At 46.4% G+C, this 25616-nt stretch overlaps 1 protein-coding gene across 1 annotated transcript in view; it reads left to right on the forward strand.

Annotated features, from left to right (window-relative positions):
* Positions 1–14354, forward strand: part of SH3RF3 (SH3 domain containing ring finger 3) — a 241142-nt gene extending 226788 nt beyond the window's left edge. The window contains 2 exon segments of the mRNA XM_040567357.1: positions 2569–2906; positions 11079–14354. Of these exon segments, the coding sequence (XP_040423291.1) occupies positions 2569–2906; positions 11079–11247 (507 nt within the window). The 3' untranslated portion in view covers positions 11248–14354.
* Positions 14355–25616: the final 11262 nt, after the last annotated feature.

Genomic DNA, 25616 nt, shown 5'->3' on the forward strand with positions numbered 1-25616 from the left:
TTTTGCCTTTTGTTAAAGCAGAACGACGGGTACATCAGTGAGTTCATTATAGCTCTCTGCTGTCTGAGGGATGGGAGCTTCAGTGTAGAAATTGATGCCAGAGCTAACCTTGTAGGGTGGAAGCTGTTCCTGTAAACAAAACCGAATGTTTTTTAATGTACAGACGGGTGTGAATGTATGCATTTCCTTCCTTCCAAAGATTTTGGCTGCTATGCCTTTCATGGTCTTAGACGCACAAGGTATTTCTAATGAAAATTTGCCAAGGTATTTAAATTAGAAGCAGAAATGAGAAAAGCTGCTGCCACATAGGAATATTAATTGTTCATTATACGGGGCTTTAGTTCGTGTAGTTACTTTGCATGTGCAAAGCTGCCAATTAAAGAGGCTCAAAGTGCTCACTGCCGCACAATAACCATTTCTCCAGAGCCCCACAATGGCTATTGCTTTCTGTCACTGACCTTTAGACACCTTCAAATGCATATTGACACAGTATGCTGGGATCATTAGAGCTATTGTTTCAATGAGCTACAGGGAAAGGAGAGGTTTGCAATTTTTGAAGAGCTTTAAAATTTGATGTAATGATGACAGCAGCGGTATTTCTTAATTAGAGAGTGAGAGAAACACTCTCTAACACACGTGAAGTATTTTTTGGCACCTCAGGTGAGTTCCAGTGTGCACAGCTACCACAGCTCCTGCAAGGCTGCCTTCTGCTCAGGGAGGGGAGATGCTTCTCAGGGGCCTTTGGCTTGCTTTTCTGGTGCATCCAGGGGAATTAAGGTAGTGGTTTAGACCTGATGGTGCCATATGGCCAGCCTCCCTTAGCTTCCACAGGTTCTGCCTGCATGAACATCTTGGCAGGAGGGATCCTTTAATCCACAGAGTAACCTGTAAGTGACAAATGCCCTTAATAGTCGGAGCTGGTGGTATGCAGGAGACCACCATACCGCCAGCTGGAAGCGTACTTCAGACTGTTCTTCAGAAATCACTGGACATTGTCTCTGAAATAACAACTGTACTTTGCTTTTGTTCTTCAATATTTTAACATTTATGGTATTTCTGCTTTCTGATCAGTCCATGACAGCTGAAAAGTGCAAACGAGAACTCTGGGAGCCGAGACATCAGATACTCCAAGTACATTTACAAGTAGATTTACTACTCTGAGCATCTTCTAAAAGCTTATATTTATTTTAGTGTAGCCCTCCTATTCTTTAAAGCTGCTTTGAAAAATTACTTCAGCAGTCAGCACATAAATGAGCATCATTTTAAACCTTGCATGAGACATTTTGTCTACAGAGAATAAATAAATTGCTGGCTTGTATTTCCAAACAGTGTTCCGGCTCAAAGATAGAGAAATCCTTTTCCATAAGTATTGTGGTTGCTGGGTTCGTTTTTTTCCCCCCCAGGAACCTATTATAGAACAAATTATCAAATATAGCCAAACTTCTCAGCCCTGAGTCTCTGAAGATGGTCTTGGATAATGCCTTGCACGTCTGATGGAGGAGAAAGAAATCTAACAGACCTTTTACAAAACTTCTTGTGTGGTTAAAAAAAAATGGAAAAATTATTGCAGAGCATTGCTGGTTGCAACTCTAGCCTAGCGCTACAGTGCACCCAAAAAAACTTTCTAGCTGAAGGAAAGAATATTCTCTATTTGTATGTGCTTGAGGTAGACATGTAGCAGGATTTCTCATTGTTGTAAAGCATGCAAGGTCTGATGCATCTCTTCAGTAACAAAGGCTGAACTTTTTTTTTTCCATGTTAATTGAAAGAGTGCTGTTATCTTGTTGTCATTACTCTGTACCAGAAACCCCTGTAGAAATGTCAAAATTCACATGCACTGACAGTGTAATTGCCAGTTGTGGTCTATCTCCAAACATAAATGCCTTTACATTAACACTGGAGGAGAAGTGGCCCACCTCTGGCAGGGAGATGCGGGTTGGTACAGCGGTGTAATGCAGGATGTGGAGGATCCTCTGCAAACGAGGATTAAAGTCTGTCTCGTGCCTCCCTTCTCCCTACCGTAAATCTACATCCAGTAGTAAATGGTGAGCAGTGAATCAGGCAGCAGTGATGAGCGGTTCTCTGGCAATGGTCCGAGATCTAAAATCTTTCTGCAGACACTCGTGCTTTCCCAGCGGGGGTTTTTCAACATAGGGCCTGCTCTGTCACCTTTTGGGAGTTTCTCTACTGGGGGACAGGATTCCTCTGGAAGGGAGAGGGCAGCAGTTCGGTTGCCACCTTCTCTGCACGGGAGGTTTGTACCTTTGCTGTCCCACTAACTGCACTGTTTCTTTCAAGAGGCATATATGGTCACTGCCTGGGTGGACTTGAAAGTAGAGATCATCTTTGCAATATGCTATGTCCTTCTGCTGAACAAGTACATCACTGTTGGATGGGGAGGGATTTTCAAAAGATCTTTGTTAGCAAAGGCTCAGGTTCTGCCTGGATCCACTCCTAGTCAAGGCAGTGAAGGGAAGTTTCCTGCCACACACTGAGATTTTCCAAAAGAAAAACAGAGGGATTAGGGATGTCTGCTCACTGCCCTAATTTCCTTTGGTTCCTTTGCAGAAGGAGAAGAAGAGCGGGCTGCTGAAGCTGCTAGCAGGAGCATCAACGAAAAAGAAGTCACGCTCCCCACCATCCGTGTCCCCCACGCATGACCCCCAGGCGGCCATCGAAGGGGTCCTACAAGGGGCAGTGGGACCCGAGCTCTCCTCCCTCTCCAGCCACGGCAGGGCCGGCTCGTGCCCTATCGAGAGCGAAATGCAGGGAGCCATGGGGCTGGAGCCTCTGCACAGAAAAACAGGCTCCTTGGATTTGAATTTTTCCATCCCTTCTCCTGCCAGGCAGCCCCTCTCTTCCATGGCAGCTATTCGGCCAGAGCCCAAGCCTTTGCCTCGGGAAAGGTAAGCTGGGTATCCCCAGAGGTCACCTGGAGCATGCGTCCATCCTCAGGGAGGGTTTGGAGGGGGACTGCAAGTTTAACTTTCTCAGGGGTTGTTGGGTTTTTCAGCTCTGGAGATTGACTGTAGGCGGCTAAATGGAGAGGACAGCAGTGCTTTCTCAGCCCAAAGGGTGTAGGTTCTGTGGCAAATACCACTTTATAAAGGGGATCCCAATATTTTAATAAACTCATGAGGCTCTCATGTAACAATTCTGGAACAATAGTAAAGCTGCAAAAATTTGAAAGAAATCATTTTTTGCCGTAGAGTATGAATGAGGCTAAATGAAATGCGTTGGACAGGTCAGTCTGACCCTGAATCTAGTCAGGTTTTTAGAGCAGCTGATGCAGGGCATAATAAGGGATGCTACAGGACAGTCCACACCTTACACGGTGTTTACTGAAGGCAGGTTGCAGTTTGGCTGGGATGGTAACAATGACCCTGTAACATATTTAAACTTCTCTAAGGCATCTGGCCTGTTACCACAAAGTGTCCTGCTGAGCAAGCTGTACACAACTGACCGGCGGGTATTAAGTAGATTGCAGACTCTTTGGCATTGGATGTCCCTCTAGATCAGGAATCCGTAGAAAAGGAGTTGGGTCTTGGACCCACACTGTCCAACATAAAGTCTTTGCTGCTGCAGGATGTATGAATGAAGTGGGAGGAAGGTGATGAAGAGGGTAGACACGATGGTACAGAGATAATTCAACTCTTTGGTGAAGAGAACACCGAGTAACAGCATATTTCAGAAGAGCCAAATTTGAGGCAAAATGGAGTGGGCTCAGAGAAATATCGTAAGAACAATAGATGATTTAAAACAATATGCTGTTAGGAAGTGATACACAGATCTTTGTTACATCTGTTAAATAGCAGGCTTAGGAACAGCTTGGTACCAGGCTGTAGGAGACTGAATAAGGGAACAGACATGGAAATATTTTTATTCCGGGTTGAGCATTTTGTCTGAAAGAAATGCTGTGGTTCAAGCACAGCTATTAGGCTTGAAGCAGAAATAAATACAGGCAAGTCCTTCAGCGCTGTAATGAAGGCAGCAAGAGCACACTATCAGAGTAGTCTCTTGTCCTTAAAATCCATGAAAAACCAATTTAGTGAAAAGAGTGAAAAACCAATCCCTATTTAGGCACACTTAATTTGGTCTACATCAGTTTAGATTAATGCTATAAGAAAAGCTAAATCAATATAAACCAGATTTAGCACCAGCGTAACTACATCAGAGGAATGCTGCACCTTTAGTTAAACGTAGCCATGAAAAGAAACCGGGAGGAGCATTCCCTGGCGCCTCTGGAGCTGGCTGTTGAGGTGCTGCTTTCAAGGCTTTGATGTAGAGAAGTCTGGACGCCTTGTTTAATAGGCCAGGGCCAGTCCCGTATCCTACAAATTTCTCATTTCACCTCTGGAGGGTCCTGACAGTGAAATGTTCAACTAATGACAATTATAAGCAGCTGGAGTGAAGTAGAATGGAGCCAGAGGGACACGAGTTAGCTGCGTCTGCTCAGCCTTGCTGGAATGAGGAGCAAATAGATTTAGACTGCTACAACTGTGCAAAGACTTCCAATTGCAGTATATGGTGGGAAGGAACTTCCTCTGATTTTAAGCGTTTTGATTCCTGAGTCTTAAATCTGAAAATAAGCTATAATTGAAGTAACCCTAATTATACACAGCAGGCAAGATGCTTTAATTGATTTATGAATTAACTTCCATATCATTGGTGTATCTGCATTCCTTAACTGATCGTATGGGTTTTTTCATGCCCATAATGGGAAATATTAATTACCTTCATGCACTAGGAAGGATAATGCTTAGTCCTGGAATAATCTGAGCAGATACATTAAACACTTGCCTCTTAGAAATTCATCCCACATCCATCTGTGCTCATTAAATCATCAAATTGCTCAGAAGTACCAAATTATATTTTTTTTAAAACAAATTACAGTTTTCAAACCACTTGTTCTCTTCACATCTGGCAGCGGAGGAACTTGCATTGAACATCACTCAGCTCCATATTTTGCTTGTTTGCATTTTGGTGCATTTCATCTGCACAGTAGGAGCAATTCTCTGAGAAAGAAAAGGGAAGGGAGGAAAAGTAAAAAAAAAAAAAAAAAAGGTTAGATAAACAGATTCAGATGCTGGATGAAATTTTAAAAAGCTGCAGAGCATTTCAGTGCACTTAGCTGTACTTGGCTTTCTGTCTCCCAACGCCCATCTGCGCGCACAGAAACAGAGCACTGGAAGGTTGGAAGGAGTAGCACATTCCTTAATATTTACGGCATTCGAACGGGGCTCACACAGGCAGCAGAGCACCGCTACTTCTCCCGTGGAGGCTGCCCTGCGTCTCTGGCACTTGCCACAGCCAGGCTACTGGTCAAGGCCAAGCAGCCGTGCCACTAGCCATGTCGGAGGTGCATTACGCGGCCCTCATTGCAGCTTGGCCCTCACACTTTGACAGTAGAGGTGCCCGTCCTGCTACCTGGCAGCACGGCCCTTGGTGGGAGCTGCAGCCTGTCAGAAAGGAAGGTGTGCTGAGCTGCTGCTAATTTCTGTCATTTTTTGTGCAAGGAAAACAAGTATTTTATCTTACCCCACTTGACGTTTCCAAAACCTGGCCCTGGCTGGCTGGGTTGGAAAGGAAGTTGGTCATTTAGCCGTGAGGTTTAACTGGGATGCTTCGTGCCCAGTCCTGCCTTCTGGGTGTAGGCTCCCACTATCCTTTTATAAAACCACCTTCCTCCTGCTGCTCTCTGCAGTCTGAGCAGCGGAGCGGAGACATTTCCCAGGTGGTGGCCTTGTCACTTCATGTCGCAGCGATTGACAGAAGAGCGAATTCCCCATCAGGCTCCATGTGCCCCACACACTCCTCTCCAGCTACTTCTACATCCAGTTGCTGCTGGTCCAAGAAACAAGACCAGCACGGCCTGTCCCATACAGGGATGCTCTGAGATCAGGCAGCCGCAGAGGTGCCCGCACCCCATGCAGGCTGTTGGTTCACGTGGAAGAGGGGCACGCCATCTGCCCAGCAGCACCGAAGGAAAACGCTTTCCTTGCCACCCCCTTCAAGAAAATGTGACTGTGCGGCGGAGAGGAACGGGAGAGCCGAGCGGGTGCGTGCGTGAGTCATGTTCCCCCGGCTGGCTGGCACCGTTCCTGGATGCAAACCTGAGTAAAACATGTCACGCGTTGTTGACTCTTTTCTAGTAACTGGCACTAATTCTGCCGGGCTGTGTTCTGATGAAGCGGTTATAGCCGGCCTTGCTGTCACGACCGGCGTATCCGTGCGGTGTTCGCGTGGTTTTTGGGGAGCCTTCGAGCACGTTGTAACCACAGCAGCACTGCGGAATGAAATAGGAGCAGTGAGTTTAACCTTCAAAATAGCCCCCTCTGTGTTTCCATGTGTCCTCCCTACAAATCACTGCCACGTTAGAAATCGAGCTCTCAGTTCAAGGAAGCATTCAAGCATGTGCTCAACGCCCATTGACTTCAATTTCGTCGTGCACGTATGTCTTCTTTGCCAGAAGGGAAAGCAAAGGAAAGGCGTGCTTCTTTCCTGGAAAGCAATACCAGAGAAGTGACCCCGGGAGTGTGTTCTAACCGAACGGGGACATGTGTGCACATGGTTAAGTGCTTCTCTGACTAGGGTCACCTGCCTCAGGACTGGGAAACTGGAATTAGCCACCTCGGGAGTTGAATCCTGCAATATTTCCAGATTGGAGGTTAGCCCTGCAGTCCTAATTTGCCTGATTGTGCCTGTTCTGTGAGCCCCTGTACCTCCATCATCGTACTGGATGCACGTATTTACTCAGTGAGCAGATACTTGGTATTTTGTTTTTTTCCCCCTCAAGTGTTCAGGCCTGAGCTCGGCCCTTAATTACTGATCAGTTCTGATCAATGCTGTTCAATGCCTGTCTGCGCGCAATGGCAGAAGAGCCTGCGTGAGTAATTCAGACCAGACAACTGCCTCCCACGCTGCTAAAATGCAAGAGATGAGTCTCACTCTGTGGAAAGTGTGGCACGAGGCTCTGCAGCTGGAGGAGTCGGAGAATCCACTCGCCTCGCACCTGCACTACTCAGTGAATTTCTCTGGGGTCACTCTCTTGGCATCTTCCAGCCTCCGCAGAGGATGAGGTGGCTTCAGCAGCCACACGTCTCTTCTCTTATGTGTCTACATACCTGGCACCTTTAGCCGTTTTTGTTTTTTTTTTTTTTAAAACAAAACCAGAACTTCCATTACGTAACACCTATCTGAGGTCAGCAATCTTAGCTGCACCTTGCAGATGTCAGCAGTAAGAGTGAAAGGAGAGCTGGATGGGAGAGGCATTTCTTCTGCCTGTGGGGATGAGCACTGAAAGGACACAGGACATGGGTTTCACAGCTCTCTTTTGACAGCAGAGGAGCGGTGATGACAGACCCATTCCTGGCTCTCCGTGGGCGAATGCTGCCAGAGTTCCTGTCCCATCGTCAGCCCTGGTGCCAGCCTCAGCCCGTGCACCCTCCTGCCCTGCGGGGTGTCACATCCAAGCCCCGGGCTCCCTCCACTGAGGCTCTCTGCTCTGCCAGCCTCAGCTCAGCACAGCTTCCCTCTCAGCACGCATGTCCACACCTCGTGCCTGGGCTTCCAGTTTTCATCACGTTTCTTCCTCAGCTCCTCAAGTACAGGGAGGTGACAGCAGTTTGGGAAAGCCCACACCTGGGTCCTGAGGGCACTGCAAAAACTCCCTGACGTTCTCCCTCAAAGTGATGGGACCATCCAGGCTGCACGTGGGACCCTCAGCCTGACATAGTCAAGTGCTGTGGAGAGTCTGGGACAAAATGGTCAGCATTTGGCAGAATTATGACTGTCTGAAGGTACCACTTGCAACAGAAAATACCAAACTTGGTTAATAATAGGCAGAGATGCTTGCCACACTTGTAAACATGGTTGTTGCCCAGCTATTTAGCATTTTTAAAAGTTGGCGATTGAGGTATAATGTGACCTCAACAAAAATGAGTTGTTTCTGAGATCCATCTGAAATGCCAGGAGGCAGTATGAAAACCTGCAATTTTATTGTAGCTTCTCAAAGACAAGGGGACAAAAAGGGAAATGAAAAGTGGAGATATAAATAGAAGCATAGAGGACTGCCTTTTTGGGAGCGAGGGAGAACGTCTTGGGGGGGAAGAGAAAAGGTCTTTTCTGCCAGAAAATACGGCTAATCTATGTATTTGCATATATGTATGGCTAATACATGTGTTAAGTTCTAGAGAAAAAAAAAAAAAAAACTAGGCTGAAATGCCACCTGGAGGTTTCAGAGTGGCAGCACATGCTCTGACAGGAGCGATTTATGGTGCCTGCGAGCCCCTTGCCGGCAGCCCTGCCGTGTGATCATTTTTTTCTGCATACTGCAACCTTGATTGCTCTGGCTCTCCCCGGCACTGCTTCAAAAGCCTCTCAAGGGAAAAAAAAAATGCAAGCATCTTTTTTTTTTTTTTTTTTTTTGTCTCCCACGGAGGACTTCTTAACCGATTTGCAAGGGCTTTTGTATCTAAGATTTCCCTATTCTATCAAAAACACTTTGGTGTTATCCTAGGAGGTACCGTAGGTAATTAAATTTAAACCGTAGCGTTTGGGGTTTCCTTAAATGGGAAGGAGTGCTTCATTTTGTAATGCAGTGACTGGGATTTATTTTTTTTAACTCTCCAAGGAAATGCTCTGAGAATCCCTTTTATGAAGATGGGCACATTCTTACTGAGCGTGGTCACCTCCCTTCAAATGTGAACCATTTAGGGACTGCCAAATCATCACTCTTAAGGCCCAGCCTGCCTTTAAAAGGTTGGCTGTGCACTTGAGGTATGACCTGAGGTGTTGGCAGTCCCAGAGTTCTTGGGGGACCCTGCACCAGACACAACCTTCTGCTGTTCCAACCCTCCTCTTCCTCAAAGCCTTTCGAGATCCCAGAACTCCTCTCCGGTGTGCTGTGGTTGTACGTGGAGTTGTGAGATCTGAAACCTGGCGTCATCTTAGCAAAAATTGTTCCACTCTGATAATTTAATTAATCAACACTGCAGCGGAGTGCTTGAAATAATGTGTGCATTCATTTGCATAATGGCTGTAATTGGCAAAGCCTCATAATGTAAGCGTAGCAGTTCCACAGATGATAGCGTGATAGACCATTTTCCTGCAGCCAGCCAGCAGCACACTTTTCAACCTCTGTTATTTGCTTTTCCACAGAGAAAGGAAGTAACAGTGAGATTTATTGACCAAGGGATGGAGATGACCAACAGATTTTTGGTGGCACTCGAACACACCTATTTTCCATATGACAGTGTTGCCATGTCAAGTTAATGAGGCTGTAATCAGGTTTTAGAGCAGAACCGACACTCCAAATGGAGTTGAATGTGTTTCCAAGTAACAGGATGTTTGGCCGTGGAGGTGTCCAAACGTGTAGCCAGATCTGGTAATTTCACTGTCGTGTCAAAATGGGGTCCCTAGCTTCAGCACAGCGGTCACTAGGTACTTCAGAAATGTCTGCAAAGAAAATCAGCAGCTGCCACTCAGCAACCCCTTGCCTTGGTACCACCTCACAGGGAATGGCTGCAGGGAGTGCTCCAGATCCTTCAGTGCCTGTCGAATTCGGTCCTAAAAGACATGATATTATTTTAAATAAATGCTTGCCTGGTGAAAGCATGACTGGGGCATCAGCGGCCGTTCAGTGGTTGTGGAAATATTAATCCTCGGGAGATGGGCTTTAGATAATCAATTGGCAACTATCGTACCATATTCATTACGTTGCAATTAGCAAGACAGGTATTGATTGTTAACCAAATGCCAGAGGACCGTGAAAGTACACGCGCTGAGGAGGAAGAAGAGTGAGGCAGAAAGATGTTCCCAGCTCCACTCACAAGTGTGCTGGTGTTAAAGGGCCTGGGCTATGTTCTCAGGAGGACGTCTGCTGATGAGCCTGAGTGCAGAATAGCCCTGTCAGGATCAGAGCTGTCACTGCTTCATTAAAATTAAGTGACTCTTGAAAGCCCCGTTCCCAGGGAGCCCTGTGAACAGTTCAGGGTGGGGCTCCCTCTTGGTTTGGAGAGGCTTCGAAAGCGATTTCACATCTTTCCAGTTTAGTTTCCCTCCCAGGTCTGAGGGACCCAAAGCACATTCACAAGACGCATAGCAAGAAGACAAACGTGAAGTGCTTTGGCTGCTCTGCTGATACCGAAGGCAGTCTGCCAGAGCCCTGCCAATTCCAGTTCTGGATGGAGGGATGTGGCAGTGAGCAAGGCTGTCACTCCGGGCATGTGGCGGCACCGTCCTGCTGTCACCATCCGGCTTCAGAGCACGTCCCAGCGAAGCCTCTGGTCGAGCTGGCCAGCGATCTTCCCCTGATACTGAGTTTTAGTAGGAAACGTAGCTGCCTCAGACACAACTGTTTGGAGAAAAACTGACTTACTGATGTTTCCAAACGTATTTTTCCTCAAGGTTTCTGGTTCACAGGAAGCGGGGGAGGGAGAGGCGAGGTGATGTTTCTGCCTCAAAACTCAGCCAGCTTTTTTCCCAATTACAAATCTTCCCATGTCCCAGAGCTCTTCCTGGCCGAGCTAGCAGCAGCCCCTGGGGCCGCTGGGCTGAGGAATGGGGCCGAGCAGAGGCACTGGGTGCAGGAGGGGAGGAGGAGGAAGCCAGCCTCCTTTCTCTGTCCCGGAGCAGGCCGGCCTGACATGGGGTTTCAGGCAGCTGCTGGCGCTGACACTTCATTAGCAGCAAAAGGAGCATGAAAGCCAGGCTGCCTTTTCAGTCTTGCTTTACAGGTCAGCACCAGAAAGAGGCAAAAGGTTCCCAGCAGCCAAGCGATGGCTGGCACGCATCCATCTCCCTAGGGTTGCATCCCTCCCAAGCATCTCCCTGGGCCCTCAGAGGGTCCTGGGGGGGGGGGGGGGTTCTCCCTTTTCCAACAGCCACCCTGTCTGCTCACACAGCCCCTCGTGTCCAGCCCAGGAGGTGGGGGCTCAGGACGGTGCAAAACAAGCTGAGGGGGGGACGAGTGCCGGCCTGGCCACGTCCACCCATGTCTTGTGGTGTGGCTGCTCCATGCCACATATCAGAGTCAGATGGATGTGTCTGACGCCGTCTTTGCCTTTTTGTTTCCGAAGGTACCGCGTTGTGGTTCCCTACCCGCCGCAGAGCGAGGCGGAGATCGAACTGAAGGAAGGAGACATTGTGTTTGTGCACAAGAAGCGGGAGGACGGCTGGTACAAAGGGACGCTACAGAGGAATGGCAGGACGGGCCTCTTCCCCGGGAGCTTCGTAGAGAGCTTCTGAGGACGGAGCACCGCTCTCTGGACTGGAGGAGCTTTCAGGGGAAACTGCATAGCACAAGAAGAGACAGCAAAGGGAAACTGGACTGATAACCACTGCCATTTTTATTTCCAAAGACTCCCCCAGGCCCTTCAGTCTACAGCTCTGGAGACGCAGCGCCCCGCTGTGCTTCTGAACCTGCGCGCGGTGCATACAGTGGTATGTTGAAGTAGTGCCTTCCACCTGGAATCACAGACTGAAAGGACGCCCATTCGGACTGTACGTAACCTGAACTCCGGCTGTTATCCCTTTGTGTAAATTATAGAGAAAATATCTTTAAAAAAAAAAAAAAAAAAAGAAGTTAAGAGGAAAGTTGTTATATTGCTGTAACTTATTTGTCAGAGCTGCAGTGTTCTTATTACTGGCCTATGCAAGATGGATTTGAGAGTTCACGGAGGTGTGCTAGGAAGCTCCTAAACTGGGATTTTGTTTTTCCTGATGGAAGAAGAGGGAGGGGAGGGTGGAGAAAAAAGAAAAAAAAAACACGACTAAAGATTTGCGCGTCGTCATGCAAGAAAGAAGGAGGAGTCCAAAACGTTAACGTCATGCTTTCTATATACCTCAAAGATATGCTGCGTGAGTTTGTCAGTAAGTGTGTCAGTGCTCAGAGTCCCGTATCATCCGATGTGTCCCAGCCTTCGTGCCGGGGAAATCCTGGAGGAAGTTCGGCTCCACCATTAAACTGTGGTTATTCAAGCAGAATCCCTTTTGCCTGTCTTCTGCCCTTATTATATGCAGCATGGAGTTTTGTCCTTCCGTATCACTTTCCATTGCTTTTTTGTATGACGTACCTTTTTACTGTAAGAATTGTTATACTTTATATATATTCCTACTAGATCAGACATTTCCTCTTTTTCATACATCTGGTGCTATTTTTTTTAATTGTTAAAGATTCGGTTTGGTTAAACAGAGAGGCTGCAACAAAGTTTGCATTCAACATACAAAATCAGAAGTGTACCTGAAGATTGAGATCAGACTATTTGTTCATGCTTCATAGAGGAAAAGAGAAAAAGCTGCTTGGTCACTGATAAATATACCTGAGGAGCGTGCCTGTGCAATACGCACACGCTCACTCTCTCTTGCATATTTATAGTGTCTGAAGACCCACGCTGAAGCACAGCATCCTGTCTGGAGAGTGATAATTACTCCAGAATTGGAAGCAATTCCCGGAGGAGTCATTTTAATTGACTTTTTCATGGCAATAAGAAGAACACTGCAGGTTCTAGCATGCGCAGGGACCTTGGAGTTTTCCTCTGTTGTTGCATCATGGAGATGAGAGCTGATCTGCGACGGCTGTAATTAGCATTACTGAAACACGATTTCTTACTGTAGAAATGTACAGTTTTTGGAGACTGTTCAATTTCTTAACACAGTCAAGCTACAATACAAAACATATCAGGCAATATGAGCTTCCATCTACCAGGGACTTAAAGGTGCAATAAATGTAAAGCGAGTTTAGTCAGTTATTCCTATGAAGCGGAATGAGAAAAATTCAATAATGTAATTGTGAGAGTATTTAAAAAGAAATCAGCTCTTGGTGAATGAAATGTGATGAAAGAATTTTCTTAGCTGTATCTGTACCTTGCCTTTCCCGGCGGCTGGCTCTTCGCCAAAGCCAACATGTGGTGGTCATTTAAAAGCATGTTGGAGGCACTGTAACCTGGAGATGATCTTATTAAAAGGAAGAGGCCCAGTGGGTGATCATCATTACTACGTTGCCAGTATTTCATATGTGAAGGTGTAAGTTTTTTTTCATTCAAGCCGTGTATACTAGTACATATCAAAAACGTGTAAGTGAACGTTCCTATTTAAGTTCAGCTCTGTGACTTTGTTCTCTGTAAAATAAGTTTCTTCTTGCTGTCACACGTTAACAAACAGATTCCAGAAACACAGTCCATGGCCAAGTATAGCACCTTCGAACAGGGAGGCATTATTTTCAGGATGTTTCTTTTTATATTCAACGTTGCCGCATTTGTTCGTATTCCAGATTGTAATGAGTCAGCCACTAAAAGTTTAGTTACTGTTGAGAGGAAATTGCCTTTTCATAACCAATAAGAGATTGAAGAAATGTCTTCTGGAAAGACTTGTTTGAGAATAGAGCCATATCAGTCCATTTATTTGGTCCAAATCAGAATTGGTATCGCTGCACCTCAAACAGGAAACTGCACAGTTAGCAAGTTGGAAATGCCAAAATGCGTGTTATCGATTCCAATAAAAATTCTGGGTTAGCTCTGTCAGAGACGAGGAGATTTTTCTGACAACTTACAGTGGTTAAAGTTCTTTTAAAATTCTGTTCCATGGGTGTATTTACTACACGCAGAAAAACAGAACAGGATGACGGCTTGGTTGCTGCCTATTGTGTTTAGCCAGATCTAAAATGGTTCCAGATTTCCACCTTTTAACGCTTAACTCTAACAGGACAAAAGTTGGTATGTGAAAAGATAAAGGGAAACACGCAGATGTTGTGTCATGAAACCAGTGCTTTAATATATATTCTGCAGGGAGGATGGTGTTTCTTTTAATGGACAACAACCCTTCCAGTCATACCTCCTGCAAGGAAAGATAGTTGGGGAGGGGGGATCTGTTTTGATCACAGCTGTTTTCTGGCCCCTGTTTACTGCTTAGCATCACACTTCGGGTTATTGAGTAATCTTCTTGGACAAATCACCTCCATGCAGGGAGCACAAGTGCAGAACAAAATACAGATCAGTGATACGGAAACGTGACCCAGTGCCATTTGGAAAGTCCTGGGCTGGGAGAGGTTTGACTTGTACTGTGGTCTAATTTCTACCTGTCTTACAAGGGAAAGGGGAAGGAGATTTGTGTCTCCTACAACAGGGAGAGAAAGGAGAAGAATCCTTATGGTGGCCTCAGTTTGTAAAATGCCAGGTTTGCTGTTCTAGAAGTGGGTTCAAGTAATTGAACAAATTGTTTGGACTTTGCACAGCTCAGAAAATGCTTTGTTATACATGAACGTTAATGTGGTTTAGGAAATGTTGGCGAATATGAGTACAAATGAACTACAATGACTGTGTTTCTGATTCTTTAAATAAAATAAACATTAAGGCAACTCGATTGAGGTTTCTCTCTTCATTAGATAGCAAAGTGAACAAACAACGTTAGCAGCTCTGAGACTTGCAAGGAAAAAGTAGTAATCCCAACATAAGTAAAGGCCAAGTAAAGGTAAGATCTGCCCAACCAGAAGACAGAATGTCCTTCTGGTTCTTCTTTTGGCAGATCTGTGCTTTTTCAAAATCTTGAGAAATTAACACTGGGGTGACACATGGAGAAAAGCAGGGCAGGTCCAGAGGAAGAGAGCAGGGACTTAAAGAAAATAAGGCTCTGGGGTGACCTTATTGCAACTTTTCAGTACTTAAAGGGGGCTTATAAAAAAGATGGAGAGCAACTTTTTGCTCAGGCAGATAATGACAGGACAAGGGGGAATGTTTTTAAACTAAAAGAAGAGGTTTAGATTAGACATTAAGAAGAATTTCTTCCCTCAGAGGGTGGTGAAGCCCTGGCACAGGCTGCCCAGAGAAGCTGTGGATGCCCCATCCCTGGAGGTGTTCAAGGCCAGGCTGGATGGGGCTTTGGGCAGCCTGGGCTGGTGGGAGGTGTCCCTGCCCATGGCAGGGGGTTGGAACTGGGTGGGCTTTAAGGTCCCTTCCAACTCAAAGCATTCTGTGATGCTATGATTCTATGACTAGCTGGAAGAGGGACCACGGTAGCAGGGAGGGCTGTAAGGAGATGTGGCAGCATAAGCATTTTCAAGGACTTCAGCAGCCTTCAACTCTGTGGGCAGGCTGCAGGCATGCTCTGACATCCCTCAGGCTGAGCAGGCTGGTGGGCAGATGAAGACCCCTGCATGGGCACAGGCAAGGTGCTGTCAGCGTGCCCCATGCATCCCCTGGGCTGCATACAGCCGGGGAACCTGCAGACCTGGCTCCTGAGTCAAAAATTTTAAAACGTGGGAAACGCAGGAATTAAAACATGGAGAGGCAGCAGCTTTCCCTCCTGTTTAGCCTCACCAGCTGCCCGGTTTGATCAACAGGACGGTACAAAATGCCATCGGGAGGAGCACACCAGCTACTTTCTCAGGCCACGTACCTCGCTGAGCTCCAGCCCCGCACCTCGCACGTTGCTCCAGCGCGCGATGTGATTCCAGTCGGGTTTCAAAAGAAAAATAATCATCGTAAAATTGTAACGCGGCTTGGCTGGTCCTAAACTGCTTGCGGAGAGCAGAACCACCTGGACAACATCTGCGGGGCTTTCCTGCGTCCAAAAGCTCTTCCTGACATCAGCAGCTCCTTACAACATGGTGAACCTGGCAGACCCGCAGCTCGGCGCGCCGCTGCCAAGCCAAATAAATGAGCTGTCCTAGCAAGAGAGCCAAGAGGTGATACAGTCTGGAGAAGGCCCTGTCCTCACATCCCAGCCTTTCATGTAGCAAAAATAACTTTCCAAGCGGCCACAGATGGATTTCCAATTACTGGAGTGTGGGTGTCTCCCCCACCCACAGAAAACCACTTGTTTTTTCTCAGCCACATGAGCCAGGCCACCAGGCAGGGGCTGGCACTGGGCTCCTCTATCCCCCCATAGTTATAGGGGCAGCTCAGCTGCAGGTGAGCCCACCCCCACATACGCTTATCACTCAGCTTTCTTCTTTATCTCCACCCTGCTGAGACCTCCGCTGCCCATAAAAAGAAAGCAGCATCCCATGGGCTCAGCAAGGAAGTCACAGAAAGGCATTTTCAACACTTTTTCGAGTCTCTCCCAGCTGGTGATACTGCAGAGGGACTCAAAGCATCCACAAGCTGCCCCCCACACCTTCCTTCCCCAACAGCAGTAGCAGAAGAGCATTAACTTGCTCCTCTTCACGGGTGCATCCAATTTGCCCTGCAGCTGCCCGCTTGGCAATAAACTGAGCAGGCATGGGGGTGGGAGGCAATTTGTTAGGATCTCCCCCCTCCCCTCCCCATATAATTGCCTGGGATCCGCATTAATGGGAACGTAAATTGGCTGCCGCTGTGCTAAATGACAACCGGGTTTCGTCTGACGGAGCCGGGAAGTGTCTTACTCTGAACGTTGGCACCGAACAATCTAAATGCAAATTGCAAAATGTTTGGGGGTAAGGAGGCTGTTCGTCTTCTGATGAGGTTACGCGATAGCGCAGCCAGGGGAAAGAATTGCCTTTCAGCTCATAGAGGCTATCAACGTACGTGGCAGCTAAACCGTGGGGCCACTGTTTACATATTTTAATGGACCAGAATCAGTCATTCGGTGTGTGGGTTTTTTTTAACAAATTGGGGATTTTTGAAACAAGATGTAGCACAGCAGTGTTCCAGCCATATTCCAGCAGCTCGCGTACCCCCGAGCTGGCGTGGAGCATGACAGAGCAGCCACCATCGCAGCCCTGCCACGTCCAGGGCTCCTGTCTTGTTCTCCCTGATGAAACACACGGAGAGGCTGGAGCGCAGACAGAAAACCATTTGCCATGCTCCTGGCCTGTTTCTCCTGTTAGATGAGGGGGTTTGTATACGGCAGCGCTGCCAAGGTGTCTGGCGAGCACACGGTGCACCAGGAGCCCCGTGCACTGGGACACGTAACACGTCCATCCCCATCCCCTTCCCTGCACCGCTGCACCAGCAGCTCCCAGGCTCTGCTTTGGTGGGATATTTATGCCCTTCCCAGTGCAGGAATAATTACAGAACACATCTGAAAAATGCAATACGATGAAGACTGACGGCTTCCCAAGAGACCACCACCACGTGCTCGGCGGTGTCTCCCCAGCTGGTTGCCCAAGGCTGGATGTGCAGCAGCTTCTGTTCTGGTTTGTTGAATGAAAAAAAAAAAAAAAAGAAAGAAAAAAAGTTAGTGCAAAATTCAGACTTCAAACCTGCCTGACATAGCATTCCTACTTCTTGCTCCTGCATCCTGCTCCAGTACCCAGTTTTGGGGTGACTGCTATCGGCTGCCGCTTGTGCTGCGGGTACTGGGGCAGCACTCCACGCAGGCAGCCTGCCTGAGGCTAGCCATGAGAGCTGTGATGGCATTTAGATGGTGTGGCATTTTCCAAAGGGAAAACGATAATCCTCTTTACCCTTATCCTGGAGCGAAGAGGTGTTTGCGGCAGTTCAGAGGGAGTCAAGAACTCGACGCTGCTCTCCCTGAAATTTTTCCACAGAAAATTTGTGATATAATCGTCTCTGAGCTTGATTTAGGCTTCTGCATTTCTCCATAAATTAAGGAACAGTTTTGAGTTTACTCCAACAGTTTTGCTCGTCTGGGATGCAGAGGAAGGAAAAGATTAATGTGTTATTTTTATTTTCAGTTTTAAATATGTCTCATGCAGAAAAATGCACGCGGCTCTCTACGAGGCAGGAAAAAAGCAATAGATCTGCAAAAGCAACACAAGTTGTGTGTATATAAATGGTTGGGCTCACAGACCGTTTCATACAAGGCAGCCAAACAACTCACCACATTGAAAGGGCCGTTTGAAAGCAAGCGAATGTGCTGGGGGGGCTGTGGTAGTCTGTGCTTTTAGAAGGGCAATCAAGGAGTGGGGACTGCAGCCCACCTGGGAGGGCTGTGCCCTGTGTTTGGGGGATGCCAGGGTTTTGGTTTCATCCCCTGGCTCTGCTGCTGTGAGCGAGACCTTCAGCAACCCTTTACAAGGGATGCTTCACACCATGAGAGAAGAAAGACGAAGGACAGCTTGGCAAATCCAAATGCATAAATATGCATTTAAGAAATGATCCCGTGCCTAAGCTTTCTATTGATGTCAGGGGGCTCTGAAAAGGCACTTTAAAGGGAAAACAAAGCAAAAAGGAAAAAGTGAAGTCATCCTTCCTTTGACCCTCCAGTCCTCACAGAAGACTTCTTCATTAAATAGAGCATCATTTATTCAGATTTGAAGGCAGAGAAATGTATTCTTGAGCATTTTCCATGGCTTTATACAAAAAGCTGCTGCTGCAATATTGCACCTCCGTCCATTTACCACGAGTACAGGACAGTAAAGTGCTCTGGAAACACGCACCCAATTAAAGGTAAATTTTGCCCAAGACAATTTGTAAAAAGCACTGCTACACTTTGTCTGAATAAACATTCATTAGGTGAGAGAGAGAGAGAGAGAGAGAGAGAGGGAGAGAAAGCAAGAGCGCACGACTGGTGCGGGGAGGATCAGGTTGCCAGTGCCTGCTCCAATGGGCATTAAATTATTCATAGACAAGAAGCGGAGGGAGACTGTGAGTGTCCAAGGCACATATCAGCCCCCATACCCTGTGGGATGGGATGGGATGGGATGGGATGGGATGGGATGGGATGGGTGAGCAGTTAGGGAGGGTGTGCCAAGGATGTGGAGAGCCTCAGCATCACCTCCTTATTGGTCGTGCCTAATGCTATGCATCCTTGGGCACTGCCAGATGCTCCAGAAGCTGTTGGAGCAACATCTCCTCTCGCTCCTCCAATGCTGCCCGAGCTAAGGGCTCAAAGAGCTGTGAGCAGTTTCAGAGCAGGCACGGCTGCACCCCAGCCCTGTCCAGGCAGGCAGTGAGCAGCTGGCCCTGCCACGACCACTGCGGGGACAGTGCACCCACCCAGGAGCTCATCAGTCATAAAGCACTTGCAAAATGGTCACAGAGTGATTTATTTTGTCATTAGCCTTATCTCGCTTTCTAAAACTGACTTAGTTTCTAAACTACATTAGGTTTTGCACTTTCATTAATCTCCCCAGTTTGAGAGACTAGATTAACCTTTCTGAGGACAAAAGAATCTCCTTTCTTTCATTTTTTTTTTTCATGATCAAGCAACTTGAGGGGCTTTTTTTGAGCACATTTTCTTTTACTAAAGCACATTTACGTTTGCAAGTATAAGTTGGTGGGTGTTCATCCCCGTAACCCACTCATCGGGGAATTTTTCTCCCTGCTCTCTCTGCTAATTTTTGTATGGAAGCCTTCCTGCCACATCCCAGACGTTAATAAAATTGGAAATGAGCTGCACTGAGGATGTACGCATGAGACAGAGAAACCCAATGAGGAACTGTCCCTCATATCAATAAAATCTGCCGCATTTCTCCAGGCAATATGTGAAATATAGTGGGCACATAATACATCCAGCAATAAAAGGCTGCCATGTGACTCCCCAGCACCCAGGGAGCTATCATTTTCAATTAGGAAAAAGGCCTCTGGCATGCGATGAAGACGGCAGAAGAGCCACACACGGTTAAGGTGAAATTTAGTTTCATTACGGCTCGATGCAGATTAGTTCGCCTTTGTCTTCGCACCGCGTCCCTCTGCCGTGCAGGAGGGGGCTTGGTGGTGTCAGCTGAGCTAATGGCCCGGGTGCAGTTGTGACTGAAGAGAGGATACCCGAAAATAACGCTTTTAGGAGGTATGCAGCACGAAATGACCTTTGTAGAAAGTCAAAAATTACCATCCTCACTGAGCAGAAGCTGTAATTTAGACATAAATGTGTTTTTAGGGTGTTGAATAGCAAGGCCGGTAATCATTTCTGGAGGTGAACCCAGCCCATTTTCTGTTTAGAAGGGTTTCAGGCTTGATTTTAGCCCCTCTAAGGCGTCAGCTTTCCTTGGTGCAAGCTGGGATAGGATGAATTTAAAGATCCACCCGTGGGGCCTGCCCCTTTCCCACTGCTGGGGCCATCAACCACGCCTATGATGCACTTGTGAGGGGCAGGCAGGCACACTGCCAAATCCAACTCTGACTTAATAAAATTACACCAAATCCAATATATTACTCCAAACACATCTCTTTAATGTCACACTTAAATCTCCATCGTATCCTAATAAGTTTAACTTGGTTTTTACCTCAGGTTTCCAGGCGGAGCAGGCCTGAAGCAAAGCAGGCCGCCCGGGCTCTTGGCGCCCACCCCACGCTTGCACAAGCCTTAAGGGAGGCCTCATCCTGGCTGGCATTTAGCAGAAGTGCAATTTTCCAAAGAGAAGTCGATGAACTTCCCATCCTGGTGGGGAAACAGACAAAAGGGTATCACAGTCCTACAGAGATTTAAGGATGCTCTCAGCTTTACACACCAACTGTGAAGTTATTGCAGCACCTCCATGGGAGAAGCTTGTACATACAGGTCAGGGTTTTCCCTAAAAGAAAAACGTAAGGCAAGCCTTTGATTTTTAATTCTCTAAATGATAAGGTAAATACTCTCTTGGATTTCAGCAGCTAGTAGAGTAAAAATCTGTCCTCGCTTTCTCACCCACTGGAATCACTAAGATTAGCCAAAAAAACACAAAACTATTAAATGTCTATTGTCAACACTAGTCATTTCTGAGATCATTGCAACCCCTTCTCAGGCTTGTTGAAGTGGGGTCTGAGATGCACGTGCTCCTCCTGGGTCCATAGAGGCTAATCATGTGAAGAAGTGCTGGCTTTCGACACCAGTGGTGACACACCAGGGAGCAAAGGGCACTGTTTTAATGGCAGGCCCACCACAGTGCCTGGCTCTCTTGCAGGACCCAGCCTAAATGACCCAGAGCTGCGTGCAGCTGAGCTGGTCGCTCATCAACATGAGCACGAGACATGACCTCATGGCCTTGGACGCGAGGCAAGACACCCCACCGATTTGTCACTGCTTCGTTTCGTTAGGGTGGGTAACGAGAGAACAGCCTCGTCGGGAGCACATGTCCTGGCAGACAGCTGAGTAGTTGTCAAGCTGATGTCTTATTATTCTTTACAGAAAATAGCAAGCTGCATTTGGGGCCAATATGGAACTGGGAGGTGTCGGAATCAAAAGTGAGGACAGGGAAGTATTACAGCAGGACCTGGAAAGTGTGCAAAGCCTGCGTGGACAAAGAAAAGCCATGAAGTTCAAGCTGGGGAAGGAGCAATCCAACATACCTGGGGAAAATAATCACAGGCATGCCATGAAGGAGGTACTCAGAAAGGACCTGTCCCCTCTGCCTGTCCCTTGGGACGGTGCCCCAGCCATCCTCCTGCCACAGTCCCCTGCTGCCCCTGGGACTGCTGTTATTTGGACATTGCTGGTCCCAGAGCGTCAGGAGGCCGCCGGTGTCAGAGCAAGAGCGCGCCGACCTACTCGAGCCCCAGCACAAAGCATTTCGTCACACCCAGAGGAACAACTGTGCAGAATGAAATAGAATTCACTGTTTTATTTCATTGGGGTTTGTTCAGAAAGGAGAAGAAAACACCTTCACATTGCTAAGAATCGTTTTGTGCTTTATTTGACTGAAATACCAAGCTCTTTCCCATCAGGAAACTGTAGGAAATTGCCAGCAGGTAGTTTGTTCCTCTCCAGGTAAATTAGATGTCAGTGGGGAAATCTCTCCTCCTGCAACAGCTGGCGAGGAGTTATTTCTTCCACTGTCCCTACCATTTGCTTTAGAGGGACTGCTCCCATCCTATGCCCACCCTAAAGAGGACCAGACATCACTCCTCCGGCCCTACAAGAAGTCGTCACATCAGAAATCCCAGGGACTTCTTTCTCCTAAGGAGGGAGTCTTCTGATGTGTGTGTTGTCTTACTTGGTTATATCTGCACCTTTAACCTCTACCTTTCACACCTGGCCTGAGAAAACATTACAGAATATCGCAGGAGGAAGCAGTGAGCATCTGCACAGTGCCTGGCAGAGCCAGTGCATCCTCCTGCTTTGGCGTTGACAGTAAGTGCAAGAGGACAGAGCCATCAGCTGTGGAGTTTTTACTTCGAAGAATGTTTTATGATGTAAACCACTGAATATATTACTAAAGAACATTCCTTCACACTTAGGTAAGGCACATTTTTAGATTTTGAGGCTGAGAATCATCACAAGGAGATTTACTGAGCAAGTAGTTAACTTGGAAGAGGAAGGATGTGCTGTTACACCTGGTATTAAAATAAAACGTGCACAATATGAAAATACACTGGTCTAAATAAAAACAACAACAGCAACAAACCTCTCATATTTGACAGCTAAGACAGAAAAATCTCAAAAGTCTTCCCTCTTGAAGATCTAGGTTTTAAAACACACTGTATGAAACTCGTCACATTTGGAAGGTCGAGATCCTGCCGTGCCATGCCTTCCCCAAAGGCCCTCATCTTCACCTTTTCTGGCTGCTCTGTGCCCTTTGGGTTTCTCAAACCAAAGACCTCATGATGTGGCCTTTCACATTATGTGTTGCTGAATTCTTTGTGCAATTATGATCTTACATGGACTTCAGATTCCGCAGGGATTTTCCATCCCACTTGCTTCTGGGAAATAAAATCCTGACAGTCCTTTTTTTTTTTTTTTTTTCCTTTCTGTATAAAGTGAGATTCACACAGCTCTTCTTTGCCTGTGGGTTTGGTTTTTACACTTAAACATCATTTTTAGCTTACAGCAGGACAGAGCTCCAGAAGCTGGCAGTCTTTAAAGCATGGTTATTTAGCACCCCTCTCTGGCAACTTTTATAAAATAGACTAAAATGGGCTTTAAAATACAGAGAGAAGAAATAAATTTAAAAATGTATTAAATACACGATTGAGAACAACCACAATATATCTTTCCTTTTTAATTTCCCAGAAAATTGTAGTATTCTTTAAAAATAGTCTTTCATGCAAAGAGTTGTGGTGTTTCCAAAAACACCATCTCTAGTCTCTCTCTCTCTCCCCCCCCCCTTTTTTTTTTTTTTTTTTTTTTTTTCTGAGCAGCTACCTCAAAATGTTTTATTTGAAAAATGTTTTGGTAATGTTTCAGGTCACTACCAAGTCAAACTCACCCATCCATCCACAGTCTCCCAGGCTGCACAAGGCAGTTTCTAAAAACTGAAACTAACACTTCTGCATGGAGGTCCTCTCTGTCAGGGAGCAGTGAATGTACTGCTTCAGGTGTGATGTCCTCAGAAACGACTTTTATTCTAGTGCATTTTATAATTTTTCACAGCTGCAAATCTTTTTTAAAGAAGAACACAGGATTCTATGTTGTTTTTTTAAAACACCCAGTCAAGGCAAATTTTAAAATGTGGCTTTTATCAATGGGCATACTGGGCTGTAATTCTTTTACTGGCATGCTTATACTGACAGCAACCTGAGCCAACTGTTTGCAGCCACTGCTCATTCACAGCTTGCAACGCAGTACCTTTATTTATTGATACAATAAGCTCTGTCAACATGCAAGCTCCATTATATCATCCACTAAAACTCTTGAGGATCGCCCCTGACCTCAAAGGCAAAGTGCCACGTATTCAAAACATATTACTGGCATGAAAGGCCTTATTGGGGAAATCTACTGTTTCATCTACCACAGTTACATCTCACTTACAGGAACATTAGCGGCAGTGCCCACAGGTTATTATGCTTTGTAGTTTCTGTGATCGTATTTCCAGCAACTGGATTCATAAACTGAGCTGTTTCCAGCCCCACCAGAGTATTAGGATAATATTTCCTTGTATGCCAGGATTAATAACAGAGCATCGATTTTGCTGATAATCTTTAAAATTTGGCTTGCTGAATTGTAGCATCCCAAAGAGTCTTGGTACGTCTCACATTTTCCCTAAGGTTGTTTTCAGGTAATGAACCCAGACTTATGAGGGAGCTGCACGCCTTTTGAACCGCTCCTCCTCCTCTGCCAGCGGTGCCCCTGGGTCACAGGATGCCATTGGAGGTTTAGATTGGATACTGGGAAGAATTTCTTCATGGAGAGAGTGGTCAAGCATTAGAACAGGCTGCCCGGGGAGGTGATGGAGTCCCCATTCCTGGAGGTATTTAAGAGACGTGGGGACATGGCAGTAAGGGACATGGTTAAGTGGTGGGACTTGGTAGGTCACGTTGATTATTGGACTTGGTGATCTTGAAGGTCTTTTCCAACCTCGGTGATTCTACAATTCTGTGATGTGCAGCCTTCCCAGCAGGGGGAATTTGGGGTGCAGTTTGTTCACAGGACATATTTTTGTCCTGGTGACTCCCAAGCCTCACAGCAGTCACAAGAACACGTGTCCTCCCAAACAGCACCTTCAATCAGCAACCTAAGAAAACCCTGCTTTGTGAGGAACTAGAGGAAACACACTGACAAAAAAATTCAGTGTGAAGAATTTTAAAACCAGCTCTTTGCACTGCCTAACTTGGAGCAAGGATTTAAAATTTCTCACCTTTCAGACAAGGAACTTGTCCACCAGGCCAGGAAACACTGAGGTATGTCTTTCTCATCTCCTGCTGAAATAGTTGCATTTGGTATGAACAATTGCATCCGTACTGTAGCATGAGCAAAATGTGACGTTAACTTAAACTTGGTCATTTTTTTCTTTCAGGATCAATGCATACTTAATTACCTAAATAAAGCTGGAAAATGGCAGCAAGATGGACCAACAATTCAGGATAAATTACATACGTGTCAGTGGCAGTCTTCTCCAGTGAGGATAGACACGGATGCTTCAGGCCCACACCATGGACCACGATGCTCCAGGAGTTCCAGTACAGTTTTGGAGACGTTAAACTTGTACTTTAAGACCTCTCAAACCTAAGTGACTGGGAAATCTAGAAGCAACAGCATAAAAACAGCATAAAAACTATGATGGATTTATTTCTGTGGCTTATTTACATTGACGGTGTGCAAATGTAGTAATAATAATTAAAAAAAAAAAACTAATTATGCTTAAAAATCTAAGCCCTATCCACTGTGGGTTTCATCTTCTATCTGTAAATGTAAGTAGTACCTTCCCACTTTTGAATATATTTTGTGCAAATAAATGTATCAAAGATTGAGAAGCACTCAGAAATACTCTGACTTGCCCATGATTTTTTTTTTCCTCTGAGAAGCTAATATTAGCAAAAAAGCTTCTGTAACTTCAGAAGCAAAACGAACACTCCAATCTCAAACTCCATCCAGTGAAGTTATTTCTCACATATATACATTTGCATTGTGCGTTTGTACATTTTAAATTATTAGGGGTATAGAATGATTTGACCTCGGGGCAAAGCTTGGATGTCATTCATCGCCTGCGAACATGGCCATAAAACAGCATCTGTGTTTCGTATTCCTCAGTACAGTTCATCAGTCTCGCCTGCCGCGTTTCTAGATGGCAGCTAGTAAGAATCCCTCGCTGGAGTCTGTAAGCCAGACGAGTGTTTAACAGAATGACGGGGGCGCTAACACACACTGGAGAGGAGGTCGTGATATAGTTCGGCATTTCTCACCTCTCCAGCTGTTCGCACACCTCATCAGGACAGCTCAGCTGGTTCTCCCAAACTGCACCGGGACCGTCACATTTCCCCAGAAAAGCAAGAACCTCTACGCTGCCAAGTCCCAAAGACTGCAGATCCAATTCCTCAAGAGCACAGAACTGCCGTAATAACACTGATTCTTTGGGGAAGGCATCCCTGCCCATGGCAGGG

This window comes from Cygnus olor, chromosome 1 (assembly GCF_009769625.2).
Source record: "Cygnus olor isolate bCygOlo1 chromosome 1, bCygOlo1.pri.v2, whole genome shotgun sequence".
NCBI lineage: Eukaryota > Metazoa > Chordata > Aves > Anseriformes > Anatidae > Cygnus > Cygnus olor.